This window comes from Manihot esculenta, chromosome 15, assembly GCF_001659605.2.
Source record: "Manihot esculenta cultivar AM560-2 chromosome 15, M.esculenta_v8, whole genome shotgun sequence".
NCBI lineage: Eukaryota > Viridiplantae > Streptophyta > Magnoliopsida > Malpighiales > Euphorbiaceae > Manihot > Manihot esculenta.
Window position 1 is genome coordinate 12,606,001 of NC_035175.2, and position 13,315 is coordinate 12,619,315.

A 13,315-nucleotide genomic window follows, 5' to 3' on the forward strand; every position below is an offset into this window, starting at 1 on the left:
TAACTTCTATGTTCTTCACTATATTCTTGCTTCTTTAGCTTTTAGTCTTGTTTTTGGCTCGTCCTTTTGTTCTCTTCCTGTTCTTCCAGGTACCTTTTAGCAGCTTGTATCGGCTTCCAGTCGATGCCCTTCGGAGCATCGTCTGATGACTCCCCTTCCTCGAACTTGTGTTTGGACCGCATCTAGATTGCCCATATCCAAGTCCTTATGGTATCAACGAATGCTTCTTCGCTTCCTCTAGGAGCCATGAGTAACGCCTTCTACCTAACTTTACATTGCTCGAAAGTAACCTGCAACCTTCTAACATACTGGACCATTTGCTTGATACTTAAATTGTTGAGATATGCTTTGATGACCATAGAGGATATGCTTTGTCCACTGCCAGGAGTGGAAGAAATGATGGCGTCCTCATCGCAGCAACCTTAGCAACATCTCGTGAAATGCCGACCATTTCGAGAGATAAAAGAGATATTTCTTTTTAAGAGAAATGAGATAAGATATTGGTTTTAATCCAGATGAACAGAGAGAATTCAATAGATGTCTCAACAACGGAACCAAATGATGTTGCTAAAACTAAGTTGATGATGTGACCGGAACAGAATTATGCTGCGATTGGCCAATACTGCAAGAAAAAGAAAGTGAGGTGGTTGGTGCATACGACAGCTATTTCGACGTTTAAGTCAATAAATTGAAGAACAAGGCGAGAGTAAGGAATTGCTTATAACTCAGGAATAGTTGTGTAAGAGAATAGCGCACTTTTATTTCCGTGAGCCTTAGCTTTTATACCAATTTATAATTTTTTTTGAGTGATTATTATATAATATTATATATTTATTTATTTATTTATGCCAGAATTCAACTTTACTCAACCACCTTGTTTAGTTTGAGAGAATTAATCAAATTAATGAAAAAATATAGATAATATTTTTTTATATTACTTTTACAATTTTAACTAGATTTTGCAGTTTTCTTTGTCATCATTATTGAAATCATTTTGCAGCCTTACTTGTTTTTCATGAAGAAATTGTGACTTGCACTGGTTCATGATGTAATCGAGTAATTTGGACGTACTGCAGTGATATTTAATATATATTTTTGGTGTAATAAAAAAAATAAATATCAAATTTTATAATTTCTTTAGCAATATCATAAATAAAATTTTACTTTTTTGGAAATTTTAATCATTCAATTGTCCCCCTTGCATTGCTATACTTAATATGGATTACTGAAATTTAATTCACAATAACTTTCTAAAAAAATCATTTATAAAAAATTTTATATAGTTTTAAAATATAGTTAATATGGTTAAAATAATAAATTTTATTATCATTTTCTAAATATACAATTGTTCTATATTTGTCTTATTCTACTAAAATTTAAATAAATTAATTTACTAAATTATTAACAAATTTTATTTTTTAACTAATATTAAATAGTTATGTAATAAATAACTTAATTTAATATTGATATTTAGATATGTTAGAAAAACTTCAATTATTTGCTGGAAAAAAAATAAAAAAAAATATTTTATTTTTATATTATACATGGCATTGGAAGAATTAATTAAATAAAATAAAGACAAAGTACTATAACTACTGATATCCATTGAATCCATTAACTAAGAATTCCTTAAACAGACAAGACAAGAACATTATTTAATTTAAGGTGATGACATTTAGGATGAAGAACACAATTAATCATCTTGATTTAAAATTTGTTTTAGTTTTCATGATTTTTTATTTTGTCAAAAATTGTAAAAAAAGTTTTATTTTTTTATGTAATTTTTAAAAATAAAATTTTTAAAAATAAAATTTTATTATTTAAATATAAAAAAAAAACTGTAACAAATCAACTTATAACTAACTCTTAACCAACAGTAAAAGAACATGAAATAACATAACATTAATAATTAAACTCGACAGCTCAAACTAATAGCTGAAAATATAAAGAGTGAAAAAGAATTTCGAGTTTAATTTTCCTCATTTAAAGTTTAAAACTTTATAATAAAAATGAAAGTAATCTTATTACATTTTATAATTATTATGTAAATTTATTAAAATTTAATTTTTCTTTTTGAAAAAAAAAAAAAGAAATAGAACATAGAAGAAGCAAGACAAAGACAGTATGTCTCTCTTTCTCTTCATCTCCACGGGAAATTATTTTCATCTTCTCTCTCTTTGTTATTTTATTGCCCTTTTGCACAAAAATAAAAATAAAATAAAAAGCCCACTACTGTTGTCTGACACAGACTTGTATCCTGCCGCGGCTTTATCTATAGATCGAAGAAACAGAGCACTTCTCCATACGCGTATAGAGAGAGAGAGAGAGAGAGAGCTTAAAACTAATCTCTCAACTCCAAATCCAAGCCAAATCCTCATCTGGGTCCTTCTTTTTTACCGTCATCTTCAATCCTCCATTGATATTTTCCTCTTATTCTTCTGCCAGTTTCTTCAGTTCCACAAACTTTTTTATACTACTCTGTTTTGCTGGCAGAGCTTGTAGGGAAGGGGGTGGGAGCTTTCTTCTTTGTTTAATAATTCCCTTTTTTTTATTTCTTCTTCTGTTCTAAAACATGTGGGGTTTTATTCTTTGCCTCCTAAACAAAGGCAAATGTTAATCTTTCTGGATCTGCAGGCGTGATTTCGGGGTACAATATGGGGGCATATCTATTTATCTCCTTTTGCATTTCTTTAACACTCAGCTTTTAAGTTTACTTCAAATTTTCTTAGCTCTTTGTATAGATGGCCTTTTGCTTTGGTTTTTCAAGTCAATAGATGGTTCTTCATTAGCTGATAATACAGTCAGAAATGGGATCTAATAATGCTTTTTATTCTGGTGAATTCAATTTGGATGCTAAGTGGCTGATTGATCCTAAGCTTCTTTTTGTTGGACCCAAGATTGGAGAAGGCGCTCATGCCAAAGTTTATGAGGGAAAGTAAGTCAAACTTTTGGGGTTCTTTGTTTTCTTTTCTGTTTGCTATTCTGGAGCTTTGATTTACTTTATCCAGACTTCATCAGATTTATATACTTGAGACCCAGTTTTATTTCTGGACATTTTCTCTTTTTCTTGCTCAATTTAGAAAAACCATTGCTTGAATTTTAATCTTTTTTTCATTTAAGAAAAAGGGTATGCCTACTTATCAAATCATTTGATGGAATTTTGTGGTTCTGTTCTAATGATGGATTGAGCAAATCTGATAATTTTCGGATTACTTTGTTCAGTTATCTCTACCAGTAATTTATAGGTTTCTTTTTGTCCCCCTTTCAATAGGTATAAGAATCAAAATGTTGCTATTAAAGTTGTTCATAGAGGAGAAACCCCAGAAGAGATTGCCAAGAGAGAAGCAAGATTTGCGAGAGAGGTTGCAATGTTATCTAGAGTTCAACACAAAAATCTAGTGAAGGTTATTTTACTAACATTTAAGCTTAACTTCTCAATTACAAAAATATATAATGCCTTCTCTTTGTACTTGATTTTGAGCATTTTCTATTTTACTGATTTAAATCCTAAATATTAATTAACAGTTGTTGAAGTTAGCATATGCACAATAATAGGGTTGCTTTTTGTTACCAGTTTATTGGAGCTTGCAAGGAACCTGTAATGGTGATAGTAACAGAACTCCTTTTAGGCGGGACATTGCGTAAATACCTGTTGAACATGCGACCAAGATGCTTGGAGATGCATGTTGCAATTGGGTTTGCACTTGATATTGCTCGTGCAATGGAATGCATACACTCGCATGGAATCATTCATCGTGACCTTAAACCTGGTACGATAAATTTCTCTATTGGTTGTTGGTTTTTATGGCATATTAAGTTTAATAAATGGCATTTGGTTAGAGGCCAACTTAAAGTCCGAACTACAGTTTGATGGACGTTGGCTTTATTTAGACTTGAAGTGCCTAGGTTTTGTAACTTTGCTTTGATAATGTTGGACTGACATGGAGAACAGAACAACTGGGTATCACCTCAGCAGAGGTTTATTAGCACCAGGCGTCTTGTCATTTGTCCTTTTATAAATGCATGTCTTGTAGACTTCTGTTCTGCACTATACTTATTCTTTGAAAAGTTATAGTAAATTTCATCCTTCCTAACTGTTATCCACTATATTAACTCATATGATGTTCTAGTTTTATGTATTGCGTCGTGTTTTAGATCCAAAAATGTTTTCAATGGTGAGGACATGCTGCCATAAGCATTTCTTTGATAACTGTTTCTCTTAGTAATGTTAAATATTTTTAGATGCTTTTGCATGCAGAAGACAGCAAACCAACCTTCTCAAGCTAATGTACACCATTTATAAGCTCTCTTCATATAAATAATCCTTTAAGCTTTTTTCAACATAAATTCCAAGATTCAGGCTTTAAATATGCCTGTGCATCTGCAAGTTCAAATTATCACAATTTGGAATGGAACCTGAAAATTTTGTTCTGGCTCTTTGCTTCTAAGTTTTATCTTCTATGATCATTTCCCTTTCCTGTGGAAAAGTGAAGTAAAACTTGATATTTACCCTTTTTTTGGTGCTATTCATCAATGAAAGAAGGGAAAGTTTGCTCCTTTATATTATGTATAAAGTTAACAGATAACCATGTGCTGATGCATGAAAAATCTGTTAGGTAAATTTAATTCTGTACCTTATGCTTACACGTCAATTTCACTCCTGCTGGATATGGCTGGTGATATTTGGACAAATGGTTGATATCATGCACTGTTTTTAAGCATATAATGAATTTCGGTATTCTGAACCCGTTAGTTGGAGGAACAGGATCCTTACAGCAACCTCAACTACTTCAGAGTTAAGCTTAGTTGAGGTTGAAGATTGACGCTTAGAAATTCAACCTTTGCATGTTTTTTCTTGTTATTTATAACATGAGTCATATTGAACTGGCATATAGAATTATGAGTGATGATCGTATTACAGATGGCCACAAATTGTTTACTATGATTTCTTTTTCAAGGAAATGGGTTGTTATTTAGGGAGATTTTGATAGTTGACCTAAAGATTCTAAATCAAATTTTGGCTTAATAACTTTTAGGCAGTAGCACAGCAATACTAAGAAAACATGTGTAGGTACTTCTATTGGATTAAGCAGTAGGCACGACTTCTTACGATTTGTTTCCTGCCCCCCTTTACAGAGAACTTGATCTTGACTGCCGACCATAAAACAGTGAAACTTGCAGATTTTGGTTTAGCCAGAGAAGAGTCATTAACAGAGATGATGACTGCTGAAACTGGGACGTATCGTTGGATGGCTCCAGAGGTACCATATTTGATCAATCAGAAGCTTTAGAATTAGTCCTTTTTTCCCCTTTGTTTAATGACTTCTTCCAAACACCGGCTGTAAACCCTCATATTTGATGGCAGCTTTATAGCACTGTCACATTAAGGCACGGCGAGAAAAAGCATTACAATCACAAGGTGGACGCTTATAGCTTTGCGATTGTCTTGTGGGAGCTCATCCACAATAAATTGCCATTTGAAGGCATGTCAAATTTACAGGCAGCATATGCAGCAGCTTTTAAGGTGAGCAACGTTGTTTTCCCCATATATTGAAGTTGAAATGTTTTTTCTCGGAAGTTCATTATGCTCGTGGGAAATCAGTGACAGTGGTAATGCCCTTGTAAGATTACATGAGAAATCACCTGTAGCATAGTGGTATTCTGGATATCATAATGATTCAAGTTTTTACATATTTCAGAATGTGAGACCCAGCGCGGAGAATCTCCCAGAGGATCTAGCAATGATTGTGACCTCATGTTGGCAAGAGGATCCAAACGCTCGACCCAATTTCAGCCAGATCATACAGATGCTTCTGCGCTATCTTTCCACCGTTTCACCACCAGAACCTGTCATCCCCGCTCGAATATTCACTTCAGAGAATGCTGTGCTGCCACCAGAGTCTCCTGGCACAAGTTCTTTAATGGCTGTCAGAGATGACTCAGGAGAAACCCCAAAAGCACAGATGGAGGACAAACCAAGAGGTTTCTTTTTCTGCTTTAACCAGTGTTACTGATCTCTCCAAAGGCACAAAGTCGTCAGTGGAGGTATTTTAGGCAACCTCAATAAACAATAGTTCTCAAAAAATATTAGGAAATAGATCTTGATAAGAAAAACAGCAACCTAGTTAGTTCAGTTGCAATGCAACAGGTATGCTACCTAGTATCTGATGTCTCCATTAACTTTTCATACTCTTACATGAATATCAGTTTGTTCTGACAAGTTCACCTGGAGACTGGAGTTAGGATTTGCTGTAATGCATCAGCATTATTGTAAAATAAGGTCCATCCAAAGGCCTTACTCCTGTTGATAATGTTTAATCAAAACGAGTTTTGTTAGAATCACCATTGCTATTGATTCTCAGACAAAGTTTCATGAATATGATAATGTTTAATCTGGGTGGTTGGTTCACCTCGATTTGGTCAAAAGTTAGAAGTTAGTTGGATCTAACAAGTCTATTTATGATTTGACAATGTTTCTATAAAACTGGAGCACTGAGGTCAATTATATAAGGGATGAACTTCAATAAATTGTACAAAATCATAGACTTTGAAAAGAAAACTGTTAATTCGAGGGAAAAAAAAATCTTAAATAAAAAAACAAGAGAAAATAGATTAAATCTATTAAAAAATTAATTTTATTTTTAGAAAATGTAAAAAATTGGACTATTGTAGATGAAAACCGAGGGTAATTTGAACTACTTTAAAATTCTACTAAAAAGAATATATTCCTTTTATTTTATAAAAATAGACTTATTTATCTTGTATATGAATTAAAAAAATACATAGTTAATAGGGTTAAAAAAATAAATTTTATATTATATTTATTATTTATTATTTCTTTATTTATATCGTTTTATTATTAAATTATTATTTATAAAATAAATATTACATGTTTCATGCATAGAAAATTTAGTTAATAAATTAATATTTAAAAAATATTTATAATCTTGATGGATAAAAAAATAAAGCTATTTGAGTATTTAAAAAAATAAAAATAAATATTTACATAATAAATTGAAATATAATCGAACCGAATTGAATTTTGTAAAGTTGAGATTCATTTATTAAAAAATTTTAAAAGATTAACCTTGAGTTTGAGCTTATTTAAAAATTAAATGTTATAATCGAGTTTGATTCGAGTTTGACTCGTAAAAAATTTATTTAAATTAATAATAAATTTAATTCAAATTCAATAAATTTAATTCAAATTCAAGTTTGAAAGCTCGATTAAAAAATTATTAACAAAATCTAATTAATATAAATTTTTAAATATTAAATTTAAAAAAAAATAATAGAGATTTTAATAAAATTAAATATAATTTAATTAAAGTTTATTATAATTAAAATTTTAATTTAAAATACAATAAAAATAAAATTTTTATTTATGGAGTAATTCTGCTCTCTATTTCTATAAGTTTTTCTTGTGAAATAAGAAATTTTGATTCAATAATTTTTAATATTTTATATGTAAAATAAGTGATTTGAGGAAAGTGAATTTGTGATTTAATGGTTAATGAAAAGTGTCTTTCTATGGCAAATAATTAAAATTTTTTTTATTTTTTATTATTTATATTTTAATATTTATATTTTTTATTTTTTAATATTTATATTTTAATATTTAAATATTTATTTATTTATAATATCAAATATTATTTATTATTCAAATACTAATTATAAAACTTTTAATTAATTATTGAAAATATATTTAATATAAGATCAATGATATAATATTAAATTTTTTACTATTTATATTTTAATATTTTAATATTTAAATTTAAATATTTATTTATTTATAACATCAAATATTAGTTATTATTTAAATACTAATTATAAAATTTTTAATTAATTATATAAAATATATTTAATATAAGATCAACAATATAATACTAAATTTAATAATTATTTATTTAAATATTTATATTTTATAAAAAATTAATTAAAATATATAATAAATATATAAATTTATATATAAAGAGTTTATATAAGTGAGAGAAAGAGCTTCTATTTAAATTATATCTGATGACCGCTGGATTCCTTCACCCTGGGCCAGGGGCTTGACCACAGCCCAAGACCCATGACGTAGAGGCTCACACACCTGATATACATAACAAGCTTGGCTCATCCAACCCTCAAGGCCGGGCTCGATCCATCTTCTTCACTCAAGCTGGCCCGGCCCATACGAAGCAGGCCCTCTCCACTCAGGCTTAGCGTCCGGACCAACTCTCGGCCCAGCCCAGGATCCAGAAAAATATTCACAGACAGCCTGGCAGATCCGCTCGAACGTACGCACGAGGAGAATCAGAAGCCGTTACGAATGGGGCAGGCGGCTGATACCCTAGTACCTCCGAATCCGCATGGCAGAGACCCGTGGCCCAATCCTGGAGAGACCTTTACACGTCACCAGCAAGCAAGACAATGTATAAAAGAGGAGTCCCCTCCTCAGAAAGCTTAAGCCTTATTCAGTAATACAAAACCCTTGTAAAACCCTATTCTATTGGATCTCAGATCATCAATATCATTCTAATTAAATCTGTATAATTTTATTATTAGTATCGATAAATATTTTTATATAAAATTTATTAATATATTATCATTGATTATTCATACATTATTATTTAATTATTTATATATCATTATTTATTTTTATTTAAATATATGATTTATATTAAATCATTTTATATTGTATAAAAAATACTATATATATAATATAAATATAAAATATTATATGTAATAAATATATTAATATAAGTATAATCAATTTAAATTATATAATTATATATATACACATTATATTCAAATTTTATAAAAAATTATATTGATTTATATTTAAATTATATAAAAATTTTAATTTATAAAATTAAGTAAATAATATTAAATAAAAAAATAATTATAAATATATATATAAATATATGAAAATAATAATAATAATAATTGTTTATTAAGAGAATTTACAGTTTAAAAGGACTATTTACTTAAAAAAATATATAGTAAAAAATAAATATATAAATTAACAATATAAATACATAATTAAGGATTTAAGAGATCGAGATATAAATTAACTATATATAAAAAATAAATAGATTAAGTGATTAAAAAAATATATAATTAATTCATTTGAAATTAAAAATATAATCGAATCGAGTTAAATATTTTAATGAGTCTATTCGACGAATTTCTTAATAAGCCTGTTTGATAAGCATTTTAACGAGTTTATTCACAAATTTCTTAAAGAGTCTGTTAACTAGTCTCTTAACAAATCTGTTCACGAATTTCTTAATAAACTAATTTGTGATTCTCTTTTTAACGAGTCTGTTTATAAATATTTGATGAATTAATTTATGAGTCTCTTAATAAATTCGTTCGTAAACTTTAACGAATAGAATATTATTGAGTTCATAGCTCGTGGAATATTATTGAGTTCATAACTCGTTTAATAAACGAATCTAAAAATTAAATTCGAGTTTAACTAATTTAAAAATCAAATTAAATCCGATTGAATTTTTATTAAATCAAATCTTAAATAATTTATTAAATTAATTGGTTTGTGTACTGTCCTAACAAGGAAGATGATTAATAAGGCCATGACATCAGCAATTCTATAATTAAAAGGTGACCATTAACAAATCAAAGCCTCTCATTCTCACCACCGCAAGAGAAGTTTCCTGCTTTCCTTGTATAGCTTGTTAGCCAAGTCAATTTTCTTTCTATTTACAATAATGACATCTCCTGCTCGCTGCTCTAGAACATCGTCCCAGCTGGAAATTTCTGACGAATATCTAAATTTATAAATCCGGTTTAATATAATTTTGATATGTATTTTAAAATTTTAAAAAAATATATTAAAATATAGTGAAAACTAAACATTAATCTGAATTTTAAGTTTTTATTAATTGAATGCAAAAATCAAATTATACATTTTAGTGTATACAATAATTTTTCCACTCAGCTTAGTATCCAAACCTACAGCTTCGGAGCCTAGAGTCTACGCCCAGTCAACCTTGGACCCACATTTATCCTACGTGGCCGACTTCGTTTATAAAAGATGCTCCGCCTCCACCTCCACGTCTAAAATTTCCCGCTCTACACTGGAGAGACAGGACAAGACAAGAGAACATTCTCTCTCCTGAGTTCACTTAGCATAGTGGAGAAAGGGGAGCCGGAGACAGGTTTATTGTAAAGCTTAAGACACACGCTTTCGTTGTCTCTGTTTAGACATGGCAAGGTAAGCTGAAGACGGATGGGAAGCAATTTTTTTGGTTTTTAATCTGAAAATTTTGCTTCTCTTGGATGATTAAAACACTGGGTGATGAGAAATTGAACTCTAAGGGACATTTGGAGCTTGTGTTTTGGTCTTGTTTGATGGGTTTGTTTGCTTTTTTTCTTTTTGTTGCCCTGGTTTTGATGGGTATATTTTTTTCGTTTTTTGCCCCATAATTTCTCCCTGGAAATGGAAATGGTAGCTGATGATTATGGCTTCTCTGGTTTCTTAACATTCAGTCTTTTCAAGTCGTATTGGTTAATGGGGTTCTTTTGGCATTGCTATTTGTTGCCCTTTCCTTTGATGATTTCAAAGTTTCCCCAAATCTAATCTCTGTAAATGGAAATGTTATCTGATGTTCATAAGTGCTGTGGTTTTTTCGCATTCGGTTTTTTCAAGTAGTGTTGTCTCTGTGCCATTAACGGGAACAGTTTCTGTGCTGTTTAGTGTTTACATTGATAGATGGTGTTTTTGCAGAGCTTGGCTTATCGATAGTAGAACAATTGCAAGGAAAGTGAGAAATCCCGCTCGAGCTTCTGTTTATCAAATCAAAGGCTATGGAGCAAATTGTGAATGCCCAAATTGTCACCATTTTATAGATAACGGTGATGTAAGCTACAACTATCATTTGCTCTTTATGGTATTATCTTTTCAGGATGATTTGTCTTTTTTGTGTGCTAAATCTTTCTCTCTCATTCTTCTTTTGAGTATGTCAAAATTGATATTGCAATGTATCATGGAACTATGGCTGGCTCAAATTTTATGGTGCATTTTCACTGTTCTATGTAATGTCTCATTCGGGATTTTCATTTTCAGGTTTCTCATGATTGGCCTGGACTTCCTGCTGGTGTGAAGTTTGATCCATCTGATGCAGAGATTTTAGAACATTTAGCTGCTAAGTGTGGTGTTGAAGGCTCAAAACCGCACGCATTCATTGATGAATTCATTCCTACATTGGTTGAGGACAAAGGGATTTGCTACACTCACCCTGAAAACCTTCCTGGTAAGCAGTGCATCTCTCCATTTGGGCAAGGTCCGAAGTGCCAGACTCGTCACTGAAGCAACAATCATGAAGTTTGGATGAATCAAACTTTTATTCTGAATTTCTGATCAATTTATTCATATTTGGTTTCAGGTGCTAAGAAAGATGGAAGCAGTATCCATTTCTTTCATAGAACGATCAATGCCTATGCTACTGGTCAAAGGAAGCGTCGCAAGGTCCACAGTGAACAAGGTTCGACTGAGGAGCATGTCCGCTGGCACAAGACGGGCAAGACTAAACCTGTGATGGAAAATGGAATACAGAAAGGCTACAAGAAGATTATGGTTCTTTATAAAAACACAAAGAAGGGGTCCAAGCCTGATAAATCCAACTGGGTGATGCATGAGTACCATCTAGGCACTGATGAAGATGAAAAAGAGGGGGAATATGCGGTCTCCAAAATTTTGTACCAACAGCAAAAGCAAACTGACATGAATGATGATGGCCTTACTATTGAAGATTCTGATATTTTGGCACATAATACTAGTCCAAGGACCCCCATAGCAAATCCTCCCAATCCACCACGGCCGAAGATATCTGATGCATTTGATGATACTGTAGACGAGAAGGTTTTTCATTCTGTCCAGGTTAGTGTCTTGGACAAAGTATGATTAACTTAATGAATTACAGCTCAAATTCATTTCATTTGAGACCCTTCTTATCTAAGTTAATTTTTGTGTTCCAGGAAGAAGACATTATTAAAGGAGCATCTCATATCCCTGCACATTGTGTTCATCAGAATGAGGTCGGAGACCCTGCATGGTTGGCTGGAGAATCTCAGGGAGTGGAAAATCCTGATTTTAGTGGCATCCATGATTCTTTGTTGTGCAAAGAAATTTTCGATTCTTCTTCACTCTTCCTTAATGGTTCAACACTAAATAATATCTCATACTGTGGCACTGCTAGCAATACAAAACAATTGACTGGAAATAATGATAGTAATAAGAACAACAACAATGCACCTTGTGGAATTGCTGACCTCGAGAACCTGGATTTCGACACTCCACCAGATTTCCAGCTAGCTGTAAGCCTCACCTCTCATCACAATTCATCAGCATGTTTACTTTATATGACTAATGATGCACAAATCTATGAATCTGAACTTTTGATATATTCTGCAGGATCTGCAGTTCAGTTCTCAGGATCTGCAGTTTAGTTCTCAGGATAGTATTCTTGGTTGGATTGATCAATTATGAAGATAGTAAGATGCACAATTGGGCTAAACCTCCCACCAACAACATGGCTTACCATTTTGTTGTGCCATCCCAGATTCTGGTTGAAGCTGTCTGGTTTTGCCAGCATTTTCTGCAGCAGCACAATGATGACGGCTTCTTTGCTTTTTCAGCATTGGCGTTCTCCTGTTTCTGGTTCTTGCAGTGTATGGAAGTCCACCAAGTTCAAAATATGAGGTTTTGTGGTTGTTACGGAGTGTTTAGCTGTGTGCAAAATATAATCAAAATGGTTTTTGTGCTTTGGCCTCTGTCTAAGTGTTGTATAGTGTACTGATGCTATGATTGACAATGGATGTTTTCAAGGGACCTATTGCCCTAGATAAATTTGTTGCTTCCATGGCTGTTAAAGCAGATCCCATTAGCTACTCAGAATGTAAAAACCATGGAAGCGACAAATGAATCTTGGTGGCAGGATCTCCAAGATGGTTCTAGCTAAGATCCTTAGTGAAACTTGAATATGTTGAAGTATTTTAGAGGAAATCTTGGTTTGTATAGTTGAAGAAAAACTTCACACAATTATAACTATGACTTTACTATTTTCAAGTTCTTGATTTCAGAATCTTCCCTCCAAATGACTGGTTCATTTCAGTTTCCAATTTGTAGATCATTTTACTTGTGACAAACCTATTTTTTCTCAAGAAATTCTGGAATGTGAACCAAGTCAGGAAAATCATAAAGAAGCTATATTTGAATTTCACAGATGCTTGAGCTACATGAATCTACCTCATGAAATCCAAGGCAAAATTGATTTCTTAAAGATTTTCACAGTTGAATGCACTTTTT

General features: G+C 31.5%; 2 protein-coding genes across 3 annotated transcripts; both read left to right on the forward strand.

The window, feature by feature from the left end:
* The first annotated feature begins 2,251 nt into the window (after positions 1 to 2,251).
* Positions 2,252 to 6,342, forward strand: LOC110602238 (serine/threonine-protein kinase STY13). The gene is made up of 6 exons (XM_021739703.2): positions 2,252 to 2,935; positions 3,272 to 3,404; positions 3,575 to 3,770; positions 5,137 to 5,261; positions 5,366 to 5,524; positions 5,700 to 6,342. The coding sequence occupies exons 1-6, from the start codon at positions 2,808 to 2,810 to the stop codon at positions 6,012 to 6,014; spliced, it is 1,056 nt and encodes a 351-aa protein (XP_021595395.1). The 5' UTR covers positions 2,252 to 2,807; the 3' UTR covers positions 6,015 to 6,342.
* Positions 6,343 to 10,073: 3,731 nt separating this feature from the next.
* On the forward strand, positions 10,074 to 13,075 carry LOC110601397 (NAC domain-containing protein 73). Of its 2 annotated transcripts, XM_021738513.2 has the most exons (6): positions 10,074 to 10,222; positions 10,736 to 10,868; positions 11,075 to 11,261; positions 11,394 to 11,887; positions 11,986 to 12,324; positions 12,422 to 13,075. In XM_021738513.2, the coding sequence occupies exons 1-6, from the start codon at positions 10,215 to 10,217 to the stop codon at positions 12,494 to 12,496; spliced, it is 1,236 nt and encodes a 411-aa protein (XP_021594205.1). In that variant the 5' UTR covers positions 10,074 to 10,214; the 3' UTR covers positions 12,497 to 13,075. The 2 variants fall into 2 exon arrangements, with proteins under 2 accessions (XP_021594205.1, XP_043806903.1); XM_043950968.1 differs by having other exon boundaries at positions 10,074 to 10,868.
* Positions 13,076 to 13,315: the final 240 nt, after the last annotated feature.

Excerpts from the sequence above, each read along its gene's own strand:
- LOC110602238 (XM_021739703.2), top strand. The coding sequence starts at position 2,808 with ATGGGATCTAATAATGCTTTTTATTCTGGTGAATTCAATTTGGATGCT. Across the intron at positions 3,405-3,574 it reads AACACAAAAATCTAGTGAAG|TTTATTGGAGCTTGCAAGGA; the intron begins GTTATTTTACTA and ends TTTTGTTACCAG. Across the intron at positions 5,525-5,699 it reads CATATGCAGCAGCTTTTAAG|AATGTGAGACCCAGCGCGGA; the intron begins GTGAGCAACGTT and ends TACATATTTCAG.
- LOC110601397 (XM_043950968.1), top strand. The coding sequence starts at position 10,614 with ATGTTCATAAGTGCTGTGGTTTTTTCGCATTCGGTTTTTTCAAGTAGT. Across the intron at positions 10,869-11,074 it reads ATTTTATAGATAACGGTGAT|GTTTCTCATGATTGGCCTGG; the intron begins GTAAGCTACAAC and ends TTTCATTTTCAG. Across the intron at positions 11,888-11,985 it reads AGGTTTTTCATTCTGTCCAG|GAAGAAGACATTATTAAAGG; the intron begins GTTAGTGTCTTG and ends TTTGTGTTCCAG.